Source organism: Pelodiscus sinensis, chromosome 6 (assembly GCF_049634645.1).
Source record: "Pelodiscus sinensis isolate JC-2024 chromosome 6, ASM4963464v1, whole genome shotgun sequence".
Taxonomy (NCBI): domain Eukaryota; kingdom Metazoa; phylum Chordata; order Testudines; family Trionychidae; genus Pelodiscus; species Pelodiscus sinensis.
Genome location: NC_134716.1, coordinates 41,505,876 through 41,532,750, shown reverse-complemented (window position 1 = coordinate 41,532,750; position 26,875 = coordinate 41,505,876). Strand labels below are relative to the sequence as shown.

At 40.8% G+C, this 26,875-nt stretch overlaps 1 protein-coding gene across 7 annotated transcripts in view; it reads left to right on the top strand.

Annotated features, from left to right (window-relative positions):
* The window catches only part of AGTPBP1 (ATP/GTP binding carboxypeptidase 1), a 140,287-nt gene that overhangs the window by 99,616 nt on the left and 13,796 nt on the right, over positions 1–26,875 (top strand). For all 7 annotated transcript variants that reach the window (XM_006135883.4, XM_006135884.4, XM_006135885.4 and 4 more), the window contains 11 exons: positions 2,405–2,488; positions 3,075–3,161; positions 3,248–3,396; positions 7,758–7,845; positions 8,549–8,693; positions 9,088–9,241; positions 10,294–10,474; positions 12,275–12,404; positions 16,672–16,803; positions 18,326–18,502; positions 19,085–19,245. In XM_006135883.4, coding sequence (XP_006135945.1) covers positions 2,405–2,488; positions 3,075–3,161; positions 3,248–3,396; positions 7,758–7,845; positions 8,549–8,693; positions 9,088–9,241; positions 10,294–10,474; positions 12,275–12,404; positions 16,672–16,803; positions 18,326–18,502; positions 19,085–19,245 — 1,488 coding nt within the window. The remainder of the gene's footprint in view (positions 1–2,404; positions 2,489–3,074; positions 3,162–3,247; positions 3,397–7,757; positions 7,846–8,548; positions 8,694–9,087; positions 9,242–10,293; positions 10,475–12,274; positions 12,405–16,671; positions 16,804–18,325; positions 18,503–19,084; positions 19,246–26,875) is intronic.

Below are 26,875 nucleotides of genomic sequence, written 5' to 3'. Positions count from 1 at the left end.
AATGGCTAGGGCACAATTTACAAAACTGACATAGTGGCTTAGGCATAATTTTCTGTGGGGAATTAAATATTTTTGATAATTTTACTCCTAATGTAAGCCTTTGAGGGGAGCACTGTTTCCATGGTGTTGTAGTAAAGATCTCATTGTAGGATAAGAGACGGGACTGCTGGGGAAGAGGAAGTGGCTCTTGTGATGCAATTGGAAGCTTATGAAAGTAGCCCAAGGTGCTGTTGGTGTTCAGGACCCAAGACTGGAATTTTAAGAGTAGAAAAGGCTAAACTCTCCTCTTTTCATTGTACAAAGGGATTAAACTGGGATTGTGTCTCTTATCTCTCTTTCTCACCAGACAAAGAGAGCAGGGCAGCCCGGGCTGCTTTCCAAGAATTTTAATCAGGCATGTTGTCAGTGGGGCTGGGCATATAAATAGCTCCTTTTCCTCTCAACAAGGAGAGAGAGGATGTAAAATACTATTGGTCTCTAGGAAGAAGGGATAAGGAACCCATTATTAGCATGGATTTCAAGCATGCGTCTTTAACTTTAGAAGAATTGTGAAGCAGATGTGTCTAAGGACTGATCAGTTGATTTTGTTGTTGCTGTTGGACCTTTGAGCTTTTTAACTGAATTTTTTGTGGATACTTAGAAATCCTCATGAGAAAAATGTAATTCAAGTTTGCTGGTTGAATAGGATATATCCCCACACTTTTATTCTTTGAGACTTTAGGAGTATGTTTTTACTGTACATTTTAGGGCCTTTGAAGGATCAGGTATTGAACCTGAAATGATCATTCAAGATTCATGAGTCACCAGACTCATGATGATTCTGAAGTTCTAAATTCTTTTGTTTGATGGCTTCTGAGTGATTTCTTACTTGAGACCAAAATCCAAGAGTGTGAATCTGGTATAATTACTGCTATTAGAGAGCGAGAATTGCAGATCTTTTTTTTGCTTCTCCAGTTTTTCTTTTGTTTTTAAACCTATCTCCGTCTAGCTTTTTTCTAGCCCCAAACCGTAAAGTAGTTTAAAAATGTCTGGAATCTTTGACCTTTATTTTTCTTCTGCAGCTTTTCCCTTTTTGTATGTTTTTTCCTATTCATTTCCATTATCACTTCAATGTATGTCTCTTGTCACTGAGATCTGATTATCTCGTATCTTTAATGGATCTTATTCTGACAACACTGCTGAGGTAGGAGAACGGTTATCCCTGGTTTACAGAGGCATAGGGTAAATTAAAGTGACTTGCCCAGGTAATGTAGGAAGTCTCTGGCTGAGCCAGGAATAGAAAGTAAGTTCCCATGGCCTTTCTTCTAGACCTTCCTTCCTCCTACATTGGTAACTTGGTATTTGTTTAGCTTATGATTTCTTTAAGGTGGGTTACTCTTGTGATTAGACTGCCTTGGGTTGAAAAGAAATGCCCTTTCCCCTCCGGAGCAAAGATGTACTTTAAAGGTAGATAATTGCCAGCCAGACCCCACTTTCAAACTGCAGTACAGTACCCTACAGTGTTAATCTGCTTCCTTCTGTTTTTATTGTAAATGCTGTGCATACTTTCCCACACAGCTCTGCCAATATATACTCTCTAGCTTTTCCCATCCAAGGCCTACTTTGAGCAGATGCTGCCAGTTACAGAGTGCTTTTGTGATGTGGTAAAAAGCCACCAGGTATTTCTGAGACCACCAAACTCATTCTCATGTGGGACCCAGTCACTAGATGAATTTGGGTCTCCATAAGTGAAAGACTAATGCACTAACCCACTCACTCCAGTCTAGCACCTAAATTGCTTTAAATTTCAGTTATATAATGACTTGTATAAATTACTCCTGTAATTAAAGATGTAAAACATCATTTGATTAACCAGTTAAACATCAAGTTTAATCAGTTAACTGATTAAACAGGGGCCTGTAGGGGGGCTGTTGCTGGAAGGGATGAGGCTGTAGGCTCCCAGCAGCTGGTGGGGGGCTGCTTCTGGGTAACAGTTAGCTATTACCTGGTAACCATCACCTGTTACACATTCACATCTGTAACTATAACTGAATTGTTTTCAATGTTACCTAGATTTAAGCATTCATACCCAAATACTATAGATCATCATGTAATTTGAGTTTCCATTATAATTATAAAAACAAATTATTATTATTTCTTAAATTAAATCCAGTCAGTGGGTTTTGAACATGAATATTCAACCCTGGCACATGTAAGTGCTAGAGTTGGTCAGCTATGTATGCATGTGTTTGAACACAGCAAGTGTACAAATGGAAATGATCTTGGGGAGGAGGGCTCACTGAAAAACAGGCCCTGTTTCTGCATATGTTGTTTATAGCCTTGGAGTAATACATAAATTGGTATGTACCATTCTGATTACTGTTATAAGAATGTTCTTTAACTGCGGATTCTCTTCTTATTACAGGACAAAAATATCCCAAGATATTGAAAGACTGATTCATCAGAATGATATTATAGACAGAGTCATGTATGACCTCGATAATCCCAGGTAGGCTGTACTTGTTGTATAGGTTGATCCTCCTAAATCCAGGGCTTCCTGGTCCAACAGGATCATGGAGCTGGTGGACCAGAGAGCCCCAGCACCCGAGAGTACAAGCTGGTCAGGAGTCCAGCAGCGGAGAGCCTCACAATCTGTACTGATGAGCCCCATCTCCGCAGAGCCCCTGGGGCTGCAGCAGTGGGGCAGTTGCGGAGCCCCTGTTCATCATGGCAGCCGTGGAGCCCAGTGGCAGTGGGGCCCAAGTGGAACCAGTTGGAGGGAGAGGCCCTGAGCTGGGAGGCAGGTGGCAGGGGAAATTCCCTGGATGGGTCCTGTCCTGAAGGTGCCAGACCAGGGAGGTACAACATATAAAACAATCTTAATTTGATTGCCATTTTTGCCTTTTTTAAGGGTACTATTTTGATAAAGTACATAAAATATGAAGTTTGTGATAAAGCCTAATCAGGGCAATGATGTACTTTTTTTTGGCTGTAATCCTGAATGCATTTATTCTGGATAGATTTCCAATCAAAAATCTGAATCAGTAAATGAGTTTCAAACAACCTTTTCACTTACAATGATATTTATCTTTAAGTTATTCAGTGCCAGAAGAGACGGAGATCTTGAGGTTCAACTCCAAATTTGAGTCTGGAAATCTGCGGAAAGTTATTCAAATTAGAAAGTAAGATATCTTTCATTTACTTATTTTGCATATGTACAGCAAATTTCTTATTTTAAGAAGACTTATTTCTCTTTGTTGATCTTCAGAAACGAGTATGATCTAATTCTGAACTCAGATATAAACAGCAATCACTATCACCAATGGTTTTATTTTGAAGTCAGTGGAATGCGAACCGGCATTGGTTACAGGTTTAACATCATCAACTGTGAAAAGTCGAACAGTCAATTTAATTATGGTAAGACATCTTTCTCAAAAGGGATGTAAAGTTAGCATGTGAGAAGACCAACTGGATTAGCCAGAATAGGATATTTCTTCCCCTATCTATTCATTTCCTTATTGCAAACCAAATTCATATTTGGGACAATGCCATTAGAAAATAAGCAATTAAAAAGTCTGTGTGTGGTTAAAATGACTTTTAAAATGGAAAACCATTTTAGGAAGTACTTTTGAGTAAAGCTGAAGTATAAAGCTCCTACTTAAAATTGTGGTAATGCTATTACATGCTGCAAAAGACAAGCTGAGTTATTCTACTTAGACACCAAAAGGATGAAATCTGCGAGTTGAAGACTCGCCTTGAAAGTGTTTGTATGTTTTAGTAAATGAAAATAAATACGAGCATAGTCTCTTGGATTTGGGGATTTTATGTGTCAGGGAAGATGTCCTGATCCTGAGAAATTAAATGTAATCCGTTAGTCCACGTAGGAGACCAGAATGAAATGTAGGTTTAAATGTGAAAAATTACAAGTTCTCTTTTCAAAAATGTTTATTTACGTCCCACTTTTGTTCATACTTCCTGTGTGACATCGGAAATTTCTAGCCAGTAGTGTGTGTTTGGGACTGAGCATATGCTTTTCCAAGCTATGTTCTGACATCCAAGTTTGTTTAAAAAAAAAAAAAAGTCCCAATTTCTGTTTTCTTCCATCCACCAAAGGATCAGTGGCCTTAGAATACTTCCTTTGTCGGTCTGTGTTTTTTGCCCTTTTGGACGTTTTCCTGGTTAGTTTGGTTTTTATAAGTTTTTTTTTTCTCTCCAGTGGCATTGTAGGCATCCAAGACAAGTTTTTCAACTCTGTTTTTCAGCCTTATTGTGCCTTTGTACCAGTAGTGGAATTTCAAGCTTCTGTGGCAGCTATTAAGGCAGACTTAAGGTGCTGTGGTTCTTGTGATGCCACAGTGTTAGACAGCTGGGTTCAAGGTCTAAGGTAATGGAGTGAAAGATCAGACCTAGATAGATTTCCCTCTATCTTGCTAACTTCTTGAATCAGAAAGGAGCAGAAAAATCCCATCAAATTTTCTGGTGAAGGAAGCTCTTGAGATTTAGTTGGCACTCCCTTACTGAATGTCAGTCATAGTCGGTTACTCAAAAGATCTGAATACTAAAAGAGCCTGCTTGTTACATGGATTAAAGTAGAAAGTAAAGGTCAGTGGGAAAGAATGATGCCCACCCTGCCCTTCAGGTCCACGAGTCCAATTCAGTGTCAAGCCATCCTGTATTCCTCTGGGGAATGAAATTGAAAGTTGAATAGTGTTTCTTTGCATCTGCTGTACCCCTAAGCAGAAACAAGAAGGCTCCATTTTGCTTATAACTCACTAAGAACAATACATGTGCCCTCAATAGTTGAAATCATGGCAGAGTAATACGTTTTCACAGAGCCCATAAATAAAATATGGGTCTCATTGCCACAAGAAATTGAGGACAGAAATTTAGCAATAACGCTTTATTCTTATCCATATGCATGTCTAAACCCTCTTAAATTTTTCTATAAATTGTTTTTGAAGGAATATTAAACCTTCTGCTTGAAAGCTTGATCCAGTCTCTAATAAAGGTTAGGATGAGTCCTACTGAAACGGATATCCCACCTCCACATCTTCTGAAGCATCTGGTATTGTCCACTGTTGGGAGACAGGATAGCATAGGCTATGCAGTTTTTGGTTGTGTACTCCTGCCCAGACTGAACTCAGAATGAAGCCAGGACCCTGTATCAATACCGGACATCCTTGCACTGGATAGTTTGAATGTTGCCTGGATAACCTCTTCAAAAAGAAGCTATAATCTACTGTTCATGACCTCATGTTCCAAAGCAGAAAAACTTTAACTAGGCCAACATAAAAACAAAATGGTAAAAATGTTCTTCTATTGGCAGTTCTACACCTTTCTCCTGTGGCAGCTCCAATTGTAGTGATACTAGACCAGTGGTCCCCAACCTATAGAGGCTCCTGGGCGCCCAGGGGTGGGGCCACTCACGCGCCAGGTGCCCGGGGGGTTGGGCCGCGCGCCCTGGGGCACGCCAGGGGCGGGGATGCCCTTGTACCCGGTGCCGGCATGTGCCCCAGGGCCGGGGCCGCCCGAGCGCCTTTTGCCGTGAGCCCGGGGCCGTCACCGGCGCCGTGTGCCCGCATGTGCCCCGGGGCTGGGGCCACCCGAGCGCCGCGCACCAGGCACCAGTGCGTGACGCGCGCCTGGGGCCGGCGCCTCCAGTGCGCCGCGCGCTGGGGGCGGGGCCGGCCCCGGTTGACGGCGGGCGCACAAAAATGCCCCGGTGGGCGCTATGGCACCCGCGGGCACCGCATTGGGGACCACTGTACTAGACAGTTTACTTGCCCTTAAATAATTGGGTCTATTTCTAAGCCCGACAAGGGGATAGCTGGCAAGGAATCGCTGCAAATTCTGCCTCTTGACAGGAACACATTGTCTTTTTTCATATCATCCCTCCAATCTCCCCCACCCCAAGTGAGGGCAGTCGGGACCAAGGGTCATAGCTGGGCCAAATCCTGGGGCTGTGAGTAGTGGAGGAGTCCCTAGATTCCAAGCCAGGATGGGTACCGAGGTTCATAGTTGGTCAGATTTTAGTGGCTGGGTCCGTAGATGAAGTCCAAACTAAGATCAAAGCCAGGAATTCAGTGGCAAAGAGCAGGAATGGTTGTCAGTTTTAGGAGATCTACACTGGTGCCAGGACGTGTTCTGAAATACCTCTTGAGTTTATGTAGGGCCAGGAAGCCATTCAGAAGCTGGGAGGCTGTTGCCTAACAGACCACTTGAAGCTTCCCATGGTCTGTGTCCACAGCTGATTATGGGTAGTGCTGTGCAAGTTTTGTGATTGTTGCTGTTGGGAAGCAGCATTGCGATATCAGCCGTCTGGCAGCTCTGTAGCCCCCCATATATTGTATTTCACAAGGGCAAGGACTGTCTCAGGTCTCACCCAAAGTTTTTAATGCAAGGCAGCTTCTGACATCCTTGTCAGTCACCTCCCAGTTTTCTTCCCTAACCCATGTTCTGTCCCAGGTGAAATGAAACTTTCATATTAGATATTGTGAGAACATTGCCATTTTTAGATGGAACCAGGCCATTCAGTTACACTCTTAGATTCTTTATGGTGCTTTCTGAAAGTTTTAAGAGATAGCTTGTATCATCCCAGAGAAGAACTTGGCTTTGATCTATATCAGGACTTGTTAAAATCTGGATACGAAAGATCCCCCTAGACCACTAGGCATCTAACAGCCTCATTGACCTGCTTAGTAACTGTCCAAGTATCAGAGACAGAACAGTAACAGCTTGAGTCATATATTTATCACTTGCTTTTCCTTGGTATGATCTTCCAGGTCAGATACTAGTTTGGGTAGGGCTGTCCTACAATCACAGATCACTTCCAAAAAACTAGGCAATTAGTAGTCACCATGACTGGAATCTGTGGATAATCACTTTACGTAACTAGTCTTACCTCACCAATAACTGTTCTTTGCAATGTAGTGTCCCGCACAAACTTCTTGCTCTTGGATTTTTTTTCTAAACTACGTCTAGTAACACAAGACATCATCCTTTCCCTGAAATCTTACTATGAAACATATACAATTCCTCTTAGAGCTAAGTGAACTATTCTTAACAAATCAACACACAGTCCTGCTGTCTGCTTTTCCTAATTATCCAGTAGTAAACTTTTTGATTTTTATAAGTTGCCAGATAGTCAAAACTGCCTGAAGGTTTTCTCAGTGGAGTAATGCATTCTATGGGACTGATTTCTAAAGCACACTAACATGTTTCGTATTAACTGGTCTGTTTATACTCTGCTTCTATTGCACACTACAGGTTTGCCAACGTGCTTTAAAATATATACTGTTTGACAAGAGAAACATTTTTCTAATTTACCTGAAAAGCTGTGCTTATAGTATCTGTTTTTCATTGGTATTGTAGATATTACCTGGTTTTCCAGGTGGGTGAACTGAGATACATGAAGGCTGAGACTTTATGAAATGTTGTTATTGACAGTGAGCTAGATATGATTAAATCCAGGATCTTACTGGTTTAGTTCCCATTCAAGCCATTGAATTATTTTTAATTTACATTTTGGTCTTTTTGACCTGATATTTCATTTATACTTTTCTGATCTTGAGTCATTTTTCATTTCCTTTGTGTCTCGGCTGTTAGAAGGTGGTATGCCATGCAATCTTTATAATGGACTTGATAGGTTAGATGTCTATAAAAAGTGAAATGAATGTAGGGAGCTCACATGAGACTGTATTCAGCTGTAATTCCTTGCTTGTTATCTGTACAAAAATTCCATAACAGTAAGATAAAAACTTAATGCATTTTTCTTAAAGGTATGCAGCCCCTTATGTATTCTGTACAGGAGGCATTAAATTCCAGGCCATGTTGGGCTCGTGTTGGCACAGATATTTGTTACTATAAGTAAGTATAGCAAATAAAAATGAAGGTAAGAAAATCTGTGTTATGCTGAAGATTAGAGCAATCTAATTTACCCAAATAGCAAAACAATAAAATGTGGTAATTTTACTTTAATATTTCTACTAAAAAAACCTACTTTGTTAAAGTTTGACAAATGGATTTAGAAAATAGCATTGACACAGTTTTTTTAAAATGTTGATGATTTTCTGGCAAAATTGTAGCAATTCAATATTTTGCGTATGTAAACGTAAGCATATTTTTTATTAAGAATTTAAATTAAATAGCTTTTTAATAGCTTGCATATAATATTAACTTTCTATTTTGGATCCTGTGCTGGAACCAATTACTAAATATTTACTTTTTGTTTCTTGGGAAGATTTTAGAAGATAAAATAGGAAAACTGCTTCTTTGTAAATGACCCTCTCATGGGAGGAGCTGTAGAATCCCCACTTGAACAGGAAAGATGACAACGGCTGTCTGTTTTCACCCTCCAACCCGGTTACAATATCTCACCGCTCTGCTTCAGTGTTTCTCTGCCAGTAGTAGCAGCAGTGTACACAACAGCATATTTCTGTTAACCATCATGTGATCTCACTTCTTAAAGCCTGGGGGGTTTGATTATATGTTTAGAAATGATAGCCTTGAATGCAGCAAAAGCATCTACAAATTTCTAACACTTTTTTATTGGTTTCACTTCACTTTTTAGGAACCATTTTGCTAGAAGTTCAATAGCTGCTGGTGGTCAGAAAGGAAAATCCTATTACACATTTACATTCACAGTGAGCTTCCCGCACAAGGATGATGTTTGCTACTTTGCTTACCACTATCCATATACATATTCAACTTTGAGGGTGAGAGAATCCTGGGACTGAGTTACTTGGATTTTATGTATATTAGAATGTCTCTTTCCATAAACATTGCTTGTTTTCAAATATTAATTCATACATATGAAAAGGGAACAAAAATGAAAGTATATGTTGAAAAGTAATAAAATGTTCTCATAAAAATAAGAAAGGTATCAGTATGTTAGAATATATGTAATGGGTTTAAGAAAAAAGAATGCATGGTGCATAGAAGCTGTAGATGCAGTGGAAGCCTAAAAAGGTATTTCATTACCAAAGTAGTAATGGGAGAATAATCTTTTATACCTGGAACAATAAAAATAAAATACTTAAATAAATCTTTATTTGTCATATACAAAATTACGAAGGACTTAAGTACCTTTTCATCATTTTGGGGATGAAGATGCATCTTCAGAAACTGGAATCCATGCACAACCCGCAACAGATCTATTTTCGGCAAGATAATCTCTGTGAGACTCTGTCTGGGAACAGTTGCCCTTTAGTCACTATCACATCCATGCCTGAATCCAATTATTATGAACATATATGTCAGTTCAGTAAGTATAAATTCTCATTGATCCACTTAAAATTATATAATGTTAGCTCTTTCTAAAAATGTTAATGCTTTGTTTGCAATTCTTACTGGGTTATTACTGTAAAAATAGCAACACAAGACAAAACTCAGTGAGGCCTCATCTTCACTCCGGAAGATCGACACTGCCATGATCAATCTTTTGGAGTTTGATTTTTAGCAAGTTTATGTAAGACTCATTAAATCGAACTCACAGGATGCTCCCACCAGCATTTGGCGCACTTGCTTTTTCTAGGAGTAAGGGAAGCCAACGGGAGCATTTTCTCCTATTAGCCGCCTGCTGTTGGGATGCTGCCAGGCTCTGCTTAAGGTAGCTGGAGTTGTGTAGCTTAAGCCCAACTGGCAGGTCTAGTATAGATCTGGCCTGATATTAAGGAGTTTAGCAGTGCATGGTCCACTCACATTTATAACTTGCATTTGTGTTTAGAATCAAGTGGAGCTGTTTTCCTTTGTTGTTGTTTGAATTGTAAAGGTAAACTTTGGACCTATATATTTTCTAAAGAAATGTACTTTTTTTTTAATGCTATACTTTGATATTTCAAGACAGTCCCTAATTTCTCAAACTTCAGTGTTTTTGATAATTTGATAGCAATTTTTTGTAGTACAAAAATATTGTGTGTTTTTTCCATGGATCCATATTATAAACGTTGTATAGGTACCACCATATGACCCCAAAAGTACCCTATTTTTTTCTGACTCTCTCACTTCTTTAAAAAAAAAAAAAGGGGGGGGGGATTTAAATTGTATCACAAATTACCAATTTGTATCACATATTATCAGTTCTTTAACAGATGGTGTTCATATAGTTTTTACATGTTGTATTAAACTTAAAATCCATTAAAACACTTCTGTAACAATATCATAAAATCCTGTCATATTTATCAAGAATCCAAAATTGATGCGAACGCACTTTGAAAAATAACATGCCCCACCGACTGTTAACTCGGACTATTGTTTTCAAACTGATGTTTTAATTTACTTGTATTACAGCTTATTATTTTTGTGAATACTCTTTAGGGAATCGTCCTTACATTTTTTTATCTGCTCGTGTGCATCCTGGAGAAACTAATGCAAGCTGGGTTATGAAGGGAACTTTGGAATATCTTATGAGCAATAATCCTACTGCCCAGAGTTTACGAGAATGCTATATTTTTAAAATTGTCCCTATGCTTAATCCAGATGGTGTCATCAATGGAAAGTAAGTGCTCACAAGTACAATTAATTAACTTTGTCTTTATCGTGAAATGAAAACTGTGTCTAAGTCTCAAATAAAAATTCATTAGTTTTCCAGAATTAACACAATCAATACTCAGGCTTGGGTTTTTTTTATGTTTGGGTTTAATAATTTTCCAGTGGTTGCTATTTAACAAAACTACTATATGCAAATCTTATTGACAAAATATTTTGCTGATTTCTTCAGGGCTAAATTTTATATAGTTGTGTGTATATGTAATTTTTAAGAGCCTCCATGATTTAGACTATGAAATGCTTCTTTTTGAATGTAGGGTCTTGTATATGCTGTCTGACTGATTTTTAGATGGCACTTTTGTCTAAAAAATAATTGTGGCATTAAGTCAAAGCCCCGGCCGGGTGCAAGTAAAAACATGGAATTTAATAGGGAGGCTTATGCCAGTGAGATGGAAGGGGAAGTGCAGCATACATATTGATGGGGCATAGATTCATCCATCAGTGTCATTCATGTGTGCCAAATACGCCACAAATTCATTGGAATGTTAGAACACTATTGCAGTGCAGAAGTAGTACTATGCTTCCAGAAATAGAAGTAGCAAAATCTCATTGGGGGGATAAGGCAATATACCATGTTGATTTGTGAAGGTGGAATTCATTTACTGTCCCTACTTACTAAAATGTCCACCATGCATACACAAACTCATAACATCCAGTTCTACAGATGGGATACAATCACTAGCCTCCATTGCTCATGCTGTTCCACTGGCCAGATGGTCTAGACATGAGGTGCTGAGCTGTGTTGTGTCGGTGCAAACCAATACTCCTGGAGGATGATTTTAGAACTGAAATACCCCTGTTCTACACACATTCTATACACCTCCATTTTGTACACATCTTTTTAAAGTGTTTTAGTCCATAAATCTTGTCCTGTCCCATTGCCCTGAGGCAATGGATGACCATAAGTCATGAGTTAATAGCACATGTGACTTGGATCTTCTTTTTCTTGATGGGGCTCTTGTGTCTCTTGCAGTGTTCACTCACCTTGTTGTTTGTAGTATTGGCAGCTGGTCACCCAGACAGGCTGGCTTCAGGGACTGATCCCTTTATATACACTAGGGATGTAAAATCCCATTTGTTTAACCGGTTAACATTGTTTAACCAGTTAACTGCTTAAACTGGGTGGGAGGGGACAGTCCAGGTGGGCTGGGGCATTCCTGCCCGCAGCACTCTGCTCTTACTGGGCTCGACCTGCCATGGACGGGCTGCTTGGGCTGGAGCACCCCTACCCATTGTAGGCCCCACTAATTACTGCTAGCTAATTAGTTTCCCGATTACTGTGACAGGTCTTGAATGTTGGCTGAATTTTTTTGGGGGGAGGAGGGGCCTCCATATTCCTGTCAATTGTTAGAACAGAGATGAAGACAAAAGCCTTGATTAAAGTCATGGGCTATGTGGAGTGTGCCTTATTACTGTCTCATTCAAACATCAAATTTTCAGTCAAACATCAAATTTTCAGTCAAACATCAAATTTTCACAACAGATTTACTTCCTCTAATCTCAGAGCAAAGAAGAATGCAAATATTGTTAAATAAAAGATTACTTCCTTTAATTTAAGATGATACAAGTACTTGTTAGTAATGATTCGATTAACTTTTCTGCAAGACTAAATTTTTTTGAATACCAACATGGATTTAAATATCACTTGACCGCACAAAATAAGTAGCAAAACTTGAGCGAGTTAGGGTATTTTTTTAAGCAAGTGAGATTATGTTGAGACACACATCGCTATTAATTTTGTCTTCCATAGCCATCGCTGTTCTTTAAGTGGGGAGGATTTGAACAGACAATGGCAAAATCCAAATCCAGACCTTCACCCCACAATTTACCATGCCAAGGGCTTACTACAGTATTTGTCTGCTATAAAACGTTTGCCTCTGGTGAGTATGTGTGTAAGTTTGCCCAAAATAAAAATTTCAGAATTGCTTCAGCTTTTTGTATAGTTATGATCTCCCCCTCTCTGTAGAAGTAAGCATTATATGTCCTTTCAGCTCTCACATGATTAAAAATGTGATGTGGAGGGTTGATCAGAAACTTCTGTAACTACTTCCATTTGTATTTAACAAGAGGAATCACTGGCTAATGCTGCAAAAGTACAGTTCAACTCCAGTTGTCCAGCATCCAGTGGTCCAGCACTCCTGCTAGCCGGCACCACCTGGAACCTGGAAGTGCTCCAGGCAGCTGGACAGTTGGAGCTGCTCTGCCCCGGGCTTCCCCAAGTCAGCCGCTGGTCAGTTTCAGCAGCGGCTGACTTGGGGATGCCCGGGGCAGAGCAGCTGGGGTGCTGTCAGGTTGGTCCCACAGCACCGCCCCGCCCCATATCCCCACCTCAGCCCCCTCATAGCCCCCCCTTCTGATAGTCCAGCATATCTGATAATCGGGCACCCCTTGGGTCCTAAAGGTGCCAGATTATCGGAAGTTTACTGTATTTAGTTATTTCCAGTTTTGATTAATTATTGAGCCTTGTGTATATAGCATTGTTTCTAAGCATTGTTGGAGGATAGCAAAAAGCCTCACATGCTGAATATCATTAAGGCAGCTGTAGTAACAGTTGAATTCAAAGAGTTTTAAATGTGCTGTGTTGATAGGTTTAATTTTCTCTGGAAATGGCTTTGAGTTTATAAAACTAACACCAGTTTGGAACATGTACAATATGCCTGAACTTTGTTTGTATTTGTTTGTTCATATCTACATAAATCTCCAATCCTGCTAGAATGTATGTATGTGATATTGCATTTGTGAGTCCTCCCCTTTGAAACCAGTGATTGTCATTGCAGAATAGGGTTGCCAGATGGTTTAACAAAAAATACAAACAAAAAGCCCAACTAAACTTGTTGAGCCCAAAAAAGGGGGGGGGGGGAGTGAACTGACCAGGACCGAAATATAGTTACAGCCCCTTCAATTCCCAGCCCGCTCCATCCTCCTCCTGCCCTAATTCAGCCCAAGCTACGCCCCGTTATCCCAACCGCCCTTCTGTTGGACGCCCCAGCCAAAAAACAGAAAATGCCACAGGTTTTACATGTCTGGTATTTTCTGAGGGTTTTTTTTTTTTTTTTTTTTTTTTTTAACGGACGGAAGACGCAAATACCAGGTTGTCCGGTTCAATACTGGACACCTAGCAACTCTATTGCAGAATCAGGACCAACGGGTCAAATCATAGTGTCCCTATGGTTTAATGTGAAAGGGAGAGGTGGGATTCTTTCAATGGCACTCCAAGCCATTTCTGATCTTCCTATTCTAGGTCTTCCCCTTTGGGATTTCAGAAGAGAAGAGCTCTAACCTTGTAGGAAACAGATGTAAAACTCTTCCCTGAGTCATGCAGACTTTCATTTTATTGTTCAGTTTGCAGCTAAGTTAACCCTGTATATACATGTAGCAAAGTCTTTCTTTCTTGTGTGCTTTGAGTTCTGACGAACTGAAATTTTCCCTCCTGAAATCTAGTATGCATGCAGCTTTCAGAGACTCAACACCATAGAGTCATAGAACACTAGAACTGGAAGGAACCACGAGAGGTCATTGAGTCCAGTCCCTTCCCTTCACAGCAGGACCAAGCCTGGTCTAGACTGTCCCTGATAGATGTTTATCTCACCTGTTTTTCAATATATCCAGAGATGGAGATTGCACAACCTCCCTAAGCAATGTATTCCAATGTTTAACCACCCTGACAGGAAGTTTTTCCTAATGTCCAACTTAAACCTCTCTTGCCTCAGTTTAAGCCCTTTGCTGCTTATCTGATCCTCAAAGGCCAAGAACAATTTTTCTCCCTCCTCCTTGTTACACCATTTTAGATGCTTGAAAACTAGCATGTCCCCTCTTAGTCTTCTCTTTTCTAAACTAAACAAGCCCAGTTCTTCCAGTCTTCCCTCATAGGTCATGTTCTCGAGACCTCTAGTCATTCTTGTTGCTCTTCTCTGGACCTTCTCCAGTTTCTCCACATCTTTCTTAAAATGTGGTGCCAGAACTGGACACAATATACTGATTAGACCTCAAGTGGAGTAGAATAGAGCAGAAGAATGACTTCTCGTGTCTTGCTCACAACACTCCTATTAATGCATCCCAGAATCATGCTTGCTTTTTTTGCAACAGCGTCACACTGTTGACTCATATTTAGCTTGTAGCCCACTATGACCCCTAGATCCTTTTCTGCAGTACTCCTTCCTGGACAGTTGCTTCCCATTCTGTATGTGTGAAACTGAGTGTTCCTTTCTAAGTTGAGCACTTTGCATTTGTCCTTATTAAACTTCATTTTGTTCATCCCAGACCATTTCTCCAGTTAGTCCAGATGATTTTGATTTATGACCCTATCCTCCAAAGCAGTTAAAACCCCTCCCATCTTCGTATCATCTGCAAACTTAATAAGGGTACTCTTTATGACAATATCTAAGTAGTTGATGAAGATATTGAACAGAACCAGTCCAAAAACAGACCCCTGCAGAACCCCACTTGTTATGCTTTTCCAGCAGGATTGTGAACCGTTAACAACTACTTTCTGACAACGGTTGTCCAGCCACTTATGCACCCACATTAGAGTAGCTCCATCTAAGTTGTATTTGTCTAGTTTATTGATAAGATAATGCGAGACGGTATCAAATGCCTTACTAACATCTAGGTGTACCACGTCCACCACTTCTCCCTTATCCACAAGACTCAATATGCTATCAAAGAAAGCTATCCGATTGATTTGACCTGATTTGTTCTTTACAAATCCATGCTGGCTGTTCCCTATCACCTTATTTTCTTGCAGATGTTTGCAGATAAATTCCTTAATTACTTGCTCCATTATCTTTCCTGGTACAGAAGTTAAACTGACTGGTCTGTAGTTTTCTGGTTTGTTCTTATTTCCCTTTATATAGATGGGCACTATATTTGCCTTTTTCCAGTCTTCTGGAATCTCTCCTGTCTTCCATGATTTGCCAAAGATGATAGCTAAAGGCTCAGATACCTTCTCTGTGAGTTCCTTGAATATTCTAGGATGCATTTCATCAGGCTCTGGTGACTTGCAGACATCTAACTTTTCTAAGTGATTTTTAACTACTTCTTTTTTTATTTTATCTTCTAAACCTACCTCCTTTCCATAGCATGCACTGTGAGGCATTCCTTCATCAACAGACTTTTTGGTGAAGATCGAAACACAGTCATTAAGCACCTCTGGCATTTCCAAATTTCCTTTTTCTTCCTCCTCACTGAGCAGTGGGCCTACCCGGTCCTAGTTTTTCCTCTTGCTTCTATTACATTTATAGAATGTCCTCTTGTTTCCCTTTATGTCTATAGCTAGTTTGGACTTGTTTTGTGCCTTTGCCTTTCTAATCTTGCCTCCACATACCGGTATTGTTGGCTTATATTCATCCTTCATAATTTGTCCTAGTTTCCACTTCTTGAATCTGAGATAATGTGAGATCTCCTGGTTAAGCCAAGGCAGTCTTTTGCCATACTTTTTATCTTTCTGACACAGCGGAATAACTTTCTTTTAGGTCCTTAATAATGTCCCTTTGAAAAACTGCCAGCTCTCTTCAGTTGTTTTTCCTCTTAGTCTTTCTTCCCATGGTGCCTTACCTAACAGTTCTGAGTTTACCAAAATCTGCCTTTACCTTTCAGAGACTCAACTCCATTTGACCATTTCATTTTTATAGAACACTCAAAGGTACTTGTCTAACAGGCTTATTTTTATGCTATGTTATTAACTCCAGCCATAGCAGGTGTAGATGACTTTAAAAATATGAGGAGTGGCTTCTTACATTTTTCCCCTAGTCAAAAATGACCTCACAGATTGAGTAAAACATTAAAAAACAACAACTCATTTTTGCCAAAGCTTTTCTTATGTGGCAGATGAGTTTCAGGAAATTAAATGAACAAGTACAGGAGTTTGGACTGCATACCACACTCAGAAAGCTTAACTCTAATGGTGGCTGCTATTGCTTCTGCTGTGCTAAAAACATTAGTCATGCACTCTGAATTTGCTGGAAAAAAAAACCCTATGCTTTCTTAATTCACTGATTGATTGTATAATGTGCCTTTCATTTGCTAATGCTGGCTCTTCTAGCGTATAAAAATGAAATACAATTAGGATGAGAGAAGGAAATGCATACAACTCTATTTGATGCTCTAGCCTGTATCAAAACCTTGCTTTAATTTCTGAAAACTTTGTAGGTCTACTGTGATTATCATGGTCATTCTCGTAAAAAGAATGTATTCATGTATGGCTGCAGCATCAAAGAAACAGTGTGGCACACTAATGTTAGTGCTGCTTCTTGTGACCTGATTGAGGACCTTGGTTATAGGGTGAGTAAAAATTAAATCTTCAAGTAAATTATGAAAGTGTAATTATATCTTCATTGCCTTAATGTTGTTACTCCCTCTCCCTCCTCCTGTAAGAACAATGTTAATTTGATCTGAAATGGGAAAGGTGTCTATGTATTAATGCTTTATCAAGGAATTCATCCACAATAGGTGGTGCTCGCTTGTCCTTAGGATGTGCCTTTCACTAGGTTCAAGAGATGATGTGGGGGCACCCGCATCACACTACAATTGTATATTTTGGAATTTGTGTAGTAAAACATACATACAGGTGCAGAGTTTGGTGTTAGCGGTTATTATAACTTATTCACTTTTAATGAGATAATGCTGTTTCTAAACTTGAAAGTAACATTTGATTGCTTTTACATTTTCTCTTAGGCTTGAGAACAGCATTTCAGAGCCATGGTATCACTGTATAGAGTAGGATTACACAATTAACTTTAATATGTAAGATAATTTAAGAATCCTTATCAAGTGTCTGAAAAAATAGAGTTCAAAATAGAATTTTTTGCATGGTGAAAAGGTCTGTAAAGTCTTTCCTGAGAACAAGCTGCTTCCTATGTAGTTTCACTGCCATCTGGTGGCAATCACAAATGTGTACATTTGTGTATATAGAAGTGTGTTGGGCCACAATTTAGTGAATAATTTCAAATATGTACATATACAATTAAGCCTGTGAATAGTTCTCTTGAAGAAGAACTTATTCACCTGTTTTTAAAGTTAAACATATACTTAAGTGCTTTACTAAATCAGTGCCATAAGTACTACAGGTTGTACCTCCCTTAACTGGGACTCTTGGGTCTGGAAACATCCCTGGTCCAGCAGGACCACAGAGCCCAGATAAAGGGAGATTTGGCCGTGGGGAAGGAGCTGTGGTGAGGGGGGTGGTCACTCATCTGGGAGCTCCATGTTGGGGGAGGGACGAAAGGTGCAGCAGGGACTTTTGGCCCTTCTGTGAGCTCGGGCGGCTGGCGGCTACAGCTGCCGCAAAGCTCAGGAGGGACAGTAACAGTAGCTGCGGAGCTTGGAAGGGGCATGTTGGGAAGGACCTCCCCTTGTCTGGCAAATCATCCCAAGGATGCCAGACCAGGGAGGTCCAAGCTATATATAGTATTTAAAAATACTGAATTTCCTATGCTTTAGATTAGTCACTTTAATCTAAATTTCACTTTTTGCACTTCATGTACCTGCAACAATAAAATTAGTCATGAATAAAGTCCAGTCTTTTCTACTAGATACTTCACTTTCTATTTCTATCACTTTCTATTTCTAATGCACTTGACTCTCAAACTATTTTAATAATTGGGTTGCAAACAGTGCTGGGGATTTTTTTTAAAGAGGGAGGATGAATTGGTTGGGGTTCTTGATTCTTTTTAAACAATAAAACATTACTTTTGATGGATTTTTTTGCATTTCTTTTACATTTGAGATCTGAACTGCCTGATTAGTATACTGTGGCTTCACATTTTCCTGAAAAAAAAGTGAGACTTTTCAAATTATTCTACAGACTCTTCCTAAGATTCTCAGTCAGATTGCTCCAGCCTTCAGCATGAGCAGCTGCAGTTTTGTAGTGGAAAAGTCCAAGGAATCAACAGCACGTGTAGTTGTCTGGAGAGAGATAGGAGTGCAAAGGAGCTACACAATGGAGAGCACATTATGTGGTTGTGATCAGGGCAAATATAAGGTAAAGCAAGCAGATGAAGTGAAAGCTTTCATGTGGATTGAGTTATTTACATGAATATCGTTTTCCAAAGTCTTACTTGTCTGTTTTAAAAAAAATTGTAATCTACTTTCTAAACAAATTGGTGTATTTTACTGAGTTTTATACTCCCCAGATATACTCCTTTTTTGTTGAGCTTTCTGGAAGAAAATTCTTTTACATTAAAATTGAAATATTGTGAATTCTGTGAAAAATGACTTAATATTCAACTGTTGTTCCTTTCCATCAATGAATGACAGAAAACAAACTGAGTTAGGAATCTGACCTGTTTTCAGTGCTACATGTGTAGCACCCATTTGCATTGGTGGTAAGTAAGCTCATGCATAGTGGGGAGAACAGAAGTATGAGTTACTGAGGTCCTCTAGAAACAGCTGTTCTATCAGGATAAAGATTAACCTTGAGTTATGTAAATTCCTGCTTATTAAGGATATATTTATATTTTTTTGTCTGCATTTCACAGCTTATTTGGAGTAAAGTATTGTAACAACCACATTCCAGCATTCATTGTTCTGCAAGTTAATAGTGTGTATTTTATTGCATGCATAGGGATTACAGATAGGGACACGAGAACTGGAAGAGATGGGAGCGAAATTCTGTGTTGGTTTATTGCGTTTGAAAAGACTGACCTCTCCACTGGAATTCAATCTCCCGTCTAGCCTTCTTGACGCAGAAAATGAGTTGATTGAAACAAGCTGTAAAGTGACCAGGTAAAACAAATTAATTGCATTTGTCTTTCTAAGCAATACATTATCCATTCACTGTCTAAAACTTTTAAAAAATCAGGCAAAATTTTATACAAATGAAAGTTTTAAAAGGTTTAGAATGGGTCCTATCACAGGTGCCACCCGATCTGAATGCAGGGGGAACTAGACCTGGTGCGAGATTGATGGAAGGAGGAAAAGGTGTAACATACTACTTCATTAGAAACAAACTGTAATAGCAAGGGGAGAACACAAAATACAAATAGGTCATTGTGTGCCAGATTTGTTGGTATAAACTTGTACATCTCCATTGACTCCTGTGCAGGACAACCAATTTATCCTGTGAAGGATTTGGTTCCATAATTCAAATTCACCTTGGGACTACATGTTTTAATCATTGCTTACCGAATTTCTAGTACTATCATAAGAGGTCATTGTGGAAATGTTAATGGATAAAACTCATGGCTGTTCCTACAGTTGAGTGCAGGCATGGTAATTGACATGGTATTGAAGTCAATTAGTATGTGAGAAGTTAATGTCACACTTCTACAGATTTGGTGTTTTGATACTAGACAATTTCGTCTAAAATTGGATTGCCAGAACAATATTACAATGGCTTATACTGACTAGTTTCTCTTTGCGAGAGAGAGAGACACACACACGTTTCAGTTTTACACAAAAATGCGTTGTGTAGGAAAAAGTGGCAAAAAATAGTGAAACTGGATCTCCCTCTTCCTGCCCCATTCCCCCCTTCCCATCCCAATTCCACTTGACCTCCATATTGGAATAGTCACTTGGAGAGTCTTGGAAACAAAGGTTTGCATTTTTCTATAAGCAAACTGTCATGGTGACATCCTCTGTGCTTGACAGCTTTTTTTATAGGGGAAATGTGCACTTCTTCCATCACTTAATGAAGGCACATTGGATGAGATGCTATTCTGACTTTGCTTACAGTCTTAGCAACTGCCCATTGAGCATGCTCTTTATAAATATTAGTTTTAAAATTCTTCCCCCTGTCCCAGTTGTAGCATGGATTTTTATTTGAAAACGTCTGTCTTCACCTCCTCATTTTCTTATCATAACTCCATTTACTGGTTTCTGAGTTTCCTTTAACCTTCCATTCTTAGCTTTGACTCCGAGGAATATACATTTAAAAGCTTTATCCCAAAACCATAGTTTTTCATTAAAATAAGTTATAATTTGGGCTGTCAATTAATGCATGTTAACGCTTGCGATTAACGTGGAACACAATTAATGTGTTAATTTTTTTAATGTGTCAATCGCAGGAGTTTCAATGGCACTGCCCCTTGAAAACGCTGCCAGGGCATTTCAAAGGGGTATTGCAGTAGGAGCCCAGGATCAGCTAAGGACTCCACCTGATCCTGGGCTCCTGCAGCGCTGTCCCTTTGAAATGCCCTGGCAGCTTTTCCAAGGGGCAGTGCACGTGATTAACCGCAATTAATTTTTTTAATTGCTTGACAGCCTTAGTTATAATAGAAATGCTGATATTTACTACAGCTTTTGTGAAAACTGTCTGTTACTAACCTAGTGGTTTTTGTTTAAGGGTCTCAAAATGCTTTAAATTTATTAAATCCTGCAACCTTCTGGTGAGGTAGGGATGTATTTTACATTACAACAATTTTACAGATGGGTAAACTGAAACATAGGAGTTGAGTGATGTCTTGAACAGATTTTCTTTGTACCTGAGTAGGAAGTTTTTTACATGGAAGTAAGTGTGGCATTTTAGTTATGTAATATAAAACTTCTATTATACTATGATAAGAAATGTAATTTTGGTTGAATTTAATCAGTACTTTAGGATTGTATCAATAACCTTAATTTAAATCACTGAAGTATAATTTGACTTGTAAATGATGTCATTTTGAGTAATCAGTAAATGTGTGAAGAAAAAGCATTTGTGTAGTCTGGTATTCTATAGCTTTGAGGTACATTTTCTTCCATGAAATACTCTTTGTAGATGCTTCATGCAAGAGATTGTATGCTGTGCTTCCGAATCAATGGAATTACCTGAAGGATAAACTTTTAAACTATTAGGTATTACATTATTGGTGTGTATGGACCATGGGTTAAAAAAATAATTGTCCCTATTAATGGTCTTTCTCTACCTGCTAAGCAAAAGCAGTCAAAATATTTTCATCTAATGATTGGTGCCGCATTGAAAATAGACAAGGGTATACAATAGCTATTAATGGTTTTGTAGTAATTTTCATTGTTTTTAGTTTTCTAGTTTCATTGCCTTTTAATTCATCTAAGGAGTAACAGTATCCTCTATTCAGACTATCAAAGTGATGGGTCTCAAAGTGCTTGAGCTTTGGGTGGCGGGGGAGCTTTTTGCAGTAGTACCAGGGTTATCTGTGACTGTACATGTTAAGTATCTGAAGTGCAGACAGTGATTTAAAGAGTACTAGTCTTTAAATATTTTTTATCAGTTTCTTAGTACCAGATTATTAATTGAAGATTTCAGCTGTTCACTTCAGATTCCATTGTAAATTTAGATAGTTTCATAACAAAAAAGCAAACTTAATAGCGACTGGAGTTCTCCGATTTTTTGTGTCTGATTCAAACTAGCCCTTTCTTAATTTGGAGAATCTGTGTACTTTCCTTAGGTAGAGAGGAACTAAAGACACGTTGTAGAAGGACCAGCTTTTCCTAACTGCAATTTGAAGTGGTCTGTTTGTGCATGCTACTTATCTGTCCATGGCTTTAAACTGTTCCATGGCTCATAAGATACACACTATTCTACTATATGGGTCTGCAGAAGTATTGTGCACCCTTCTTCTTGGCTTTCTCAAAGTAGCTACAATTTGAGGTCGATGAGACAAAAAATGCCACGTAAGGTAATTGACAACAAGGAGAGGTTAAAATAAGAAAAGGATTATTGTGTATGTTGGAATGGAGAATGATGTTTGGAAGGAAAAGAGGTGGTAGGTCCCCAGGCAATAGGGGACAGCTTAATAGAAGGCATAGAATGGAATTGAGTGTCAGGTGACATGAGCAGAAGACTTCTTCAGCTGTGTGTAAGCCAACCACCTTAATCCTAGGGCTCAGGCCTATGCTCGGGCCAGCACCTTCCCCGTTCCCAGTCTATGCAAACCCAACCCTGATCCAGGTGCATAAAGGGGACCACAGGTGATTGTTTTAAGCTAGGGCTTATAGTGCAGAGCAGGCAAACAAACTGTCTTGTAGTTGGGATGGCCCAGGCCCTACCGCAGCATGGGGCAGGCAGCCAAAGCAGTTTGTAGTAGAAAGGGGGAGACTTCCACCTTGGGCTTGGAGAGGCGGAGGTGGGGGGAGAGGGAGACACAGACCTTCCCTATTCCACTGCATCCCAGCCCGGGGCCTTGGTAGCACCAGGGCTGACTGCCACTGGCGTGAGCGGGGATCCAGCCCACAACATACTGATTTGCTATAGTATGATCAAGTCAGCGTGACTCTCGTCAGCTTTCCCTGGGCCACTTCCAGGCTCCCTCTCTGGGTGTACTTGGCTCTGTGGCTGGTCATCAGGGTCTGAACTCTCAAATAAGGCTAGCAGGGTTTCCTCCTTGTGTGGAGGACCTGGCAGACCAGGCCAGCCCTTGGTGTCTGTGAGGTCCTTCAGTGGCTGGGGCCTGACTGAGCTTCCGGTTTGGGCTTTTAGACAGGTAGTCTTGCCCCCTTACTTCAGGTCAGGTAAAGGGGTGGGGCTAGGCTTGGCCCACCAGGGCTCGGAGTGGGGTTCTTCCCCTTCTTGATCTGTGAGCAGCCACCCCTGCTCACCTCCTGCAACTTAAGTCCAGCTCCCGGTCTCCGGGGCTGGACCCTTGATTTTCCCCCACATGTGATAGACAGACTGCATTTACATGTTCTTTCCCTGATCTATTCTGGATTGTAAACATGTATTGCTGCAGGGTGACACCCCACCACGTTACCTGGGCATTGGTGCCTTTCATTGTGTGCAGCCATTTTAGGGGTGCATGGTCAGTGACGAGCACAAAAGAATCCCCAAGGAGATAGTATGGCAGGGCCTCAATTGTCCATTTAATGGCAAGGGCATCTTTCTTAATAACCAAATAATTGCGTTCCCTAGGGAAGAGCTTTCGGCTCCCATAGAAGATGGGGTGTTCCTGCCCATCCACATTTTGAGAGAGCATCCTTCAGGGTCTGGAAGGCTCTCACTCTTAGGCAACCACTGCACCTGCTGTGGGCTGTCCTTAGTCAGTAGCACGGTGAGGGGAGCTATAGTAGTTGCGAACTGGGGCATGAAGTGGCGGTAATAGCCAGCCAGCCCAAGAAACTGATGCAATTTCCACTTCGTGGAGGGAGCGGCGTACCTTTTTCTATGGACTCCACCTTGGGCGCACCAGGCCACGTCCCAAGCAGTACCCCAAGTAGGTAGTTTCCTGCTACCCAACTTGGAATTTCTTCAGATTGATGGTGAGGCCAGCATCCCAGAGGGTCTGAAGGATGGCAGCTACTTGTAGCAGATGTTCATCCCAGTGTTGACTATACGTGACTACGTCGTCTATGTAGGCTGTGACGTAGGCAGTGTGAGGGCTCAGGAAATACTCCATGATATGCTGGGAGGTAGCTGAGGCCCCAGGGAGGCAGAAAGGAATCTGGACAAAGTAGATCAGTCTGTACGGACTGATAAATGCAGTCTTTTCCTGAGAAGTCTGATCCAGAGGGATCTGCCAATACTTTTTTGTCGGATCAAGGGTGGTGATATAGTTCGCAGTCCTGATACTATCAGAAGCTCCTTCATTCTGGACATCAGGTAAGCATCAAACTTCGAGATTGCCTTTTGTTTTTTTGAAAATCGATGCAGAACTGGACGCTTCTGTTGGGCTTCAGGACGAGTACTAGGGGGCTCCACCATTCACTTCTGAACTGCTTGATGACCCCTAGTTCCAACATGGTGTGGACCTCTTTCTCCATAATTTCCCTCATTCGTCCCAGGAGGGGGCAGTTACTCTCTCTAATTACTTGGCCAGGAGGAATCTGAATAGTGTGGGATATGACTGTAGTCCGGCCGGAGTGTGCAATAAAGGTTTTATTAAAGGCCTCCAGCAAATGTTTAGCTTGCTTTCGCTAGTCCTTGGATAGCGTGTCACCCAGTTGTGGTTCTTCTCACTCAGCTAAATCAGTTCCCTGGGGACCTAGCATCAGCTCAAGGGGATATGGGATGATCAGCAGCCCTTCATGCTCGCTCCCACCACTGCTTCAGGAGGTTGATATGGTAGATCTGCCACTTCTTCCTTTGGGTGGGTTGGTGTATTTTTTTAGGTGACCAGTCTAGAAATGAAATATAAAGGAATTTTGATAGCATGTAAATTGCAACTATAAAGGGAAAATTAAGTAGTTTGTATTGCTTCTATCTCTAACTCATAAGCAACAAACTTTAATAAAAGTATTTCTCATAGTTTGATAGCTAAGAGGGTTAAGCAGTTTGTAGGATCACATTTTGAATTGAATTTCAATGTAAATCATGTAGCTTTTGTGATTCCAGATTAATCTTCATGGTGCACACCAAATAGGGTTGCCAGGTGTCTGGTTTTGAACTAGACAGTCCAGTATTTGAGCTTTCTGTTTGGGAAACAAATTGAGAAAATATAAATGTCCGGTATTTTCTAAATAAGAGGTAATGTAGATTGTGATGTAATGTCAAATGGGTCCGGTATTTTTGTTGAAACCATCTGGCAATGCTACACCAGAAAACTACGTAAGTTTTGGTTGCATTATTGTTTAAGATAGCATCTAAGACAGCAGTGAACTAGTATTTTCTTAGCCCTGGACCAGGTTGACTTCCTAGGTCATTAAGAGATTGTGAATCAGGTTTCCTAGTGTTCTAAGTTTACTCAGGGCTAAATGGCATTAAAAACAGCCAGAAATAGGCATTAGAGAATTTCCCTGGCATGGGGAACACTTGTTTTCCTCCTACACTAGCTTCACCTAACCAACATGCCCACAATTGGTATAAGTGGAGAGGATGGGAGATGTTGTTGCTAGATATGTAAGCAACTAATTGACTATCCGATAAACAAAAGCTTATCGGATAGTCGACATATTAGTCGACTAGTCGCTCCTCCCCTTACTGCCTCTATCAGCAAGGTGGAGGGGAAAGAAAGGGTGCTGGGGGAAGTCAGTTTCCCCCAGCTCCCTGGGACAGGGCAAGGGCGCAGCAGCGGCACTTCCTCCCCAGCTGGGACTCTTATACATTTCAAAGATTGAAACACCGCATGGCACCCATGGTCAGCAGGGGGACTCAGAATCCCCTGCTAGCCCCAGGCTCAATGCAGCTCTTCCTCTTTAAAATGAAACAAGAGCTCCTGCCAGGCTCTGTGCAGCATTTCAAAGGCAGAACATGCGCTAGTTCTTATCGACTAATCGAATAGTCCATGGAAATACCATCAACTATTCAGTTAGTTAATTAATCGATATTTAACATCCCTAGTTGTCTCCATGGGCATGTGAAGGGTGAACTTGGGTAGGAAGAGGCATGGTAGAGTATAACTGTCTCCATAATACCTTACCACTTGAATTCTCAATTGACAGTGTTGTAGTGCATTCATGAAGGAGAACAGGAATACCATAGTTCTTGATTATTTCTTGTCTAATTTTTTGTGTTTTTACTATTTGAATAATCAAAATGACACTGGAAGTGATTAACCATAGTGAACATCAGGGGCATCCCAGAGCTACCACCAAAAATAGACTCAAAGAGGCTGGACTTATTCGGATATAAAATTTATTCTTTGCCTAGCCTTCAGCTGAGGGTGGTCAACTACAAGCCTCTCCTGGAGTAGTATGACTTCAATATGTGGCAGACCACTGCCAAGTTTGCAGGGAGAGGAAGGCATACTGGGGCACTGCAGAGGCCCCTTGTGGGGAGAGTCTCACAGGTGTCCTTATCTGAAACTCTCCCTCGGAGCCTTTTGGATGCTCACAGCCCCATGATGGGCCGGCTGGATGGAAGCCATGTGTGGCTGCTGAAAGGCCCTTGAGAACTGGTTGGCCTCTGCCCCACTCTGGGGCAGGAACATCTCTCCCTTATTTTCACAAATATTATGGAGGACACAGCAGGCTGCTATCGCGTGGGATGTTCCGCTCACCGAGGTCCAGTTGGGTGAAGAGGCAGCGGAACCTTCCTTTGAGGCAGCGGAAGGTGCCCTCTACCACAGTGCAGGCCCTACTGACCTGCCATAGGTGTGTCCATGTCCCTGACCCTGGTGGTGCTGTCAGGGGAAACAGTGCTGGTGTGTATCTTCTGTTAGAGGCTGGAGTTGCAGAATATGTGTGTCATGCGTCTTCCCTGATCATCCAACGTTGATGTCAGTGAACTGGCCTCAGTGGTTCACAGCTGTCTGCAGGAAAAGTACCCCGTCTGGTTGATATCATCCAATGTCCAGTGGTCGGGGCCCAGATGGACATGTGGGTGCTGTCAGTGGTGCGGGGCCCCCCCACCCGAAGTTGGGAAAGTCCATGGCAGCAAAGCCAGTGACAATGGGGTCCATGTTGTCCAGAATGATGAGGACCCTGTGTAGTAGGATGGTATTGATGGCCCTCAACACTTGTAGAAGGAGATGGAAAATCACAGAGTTGCCAGAGCCGTCAGGAGGTCCCCGAGCCCAACCCTCAC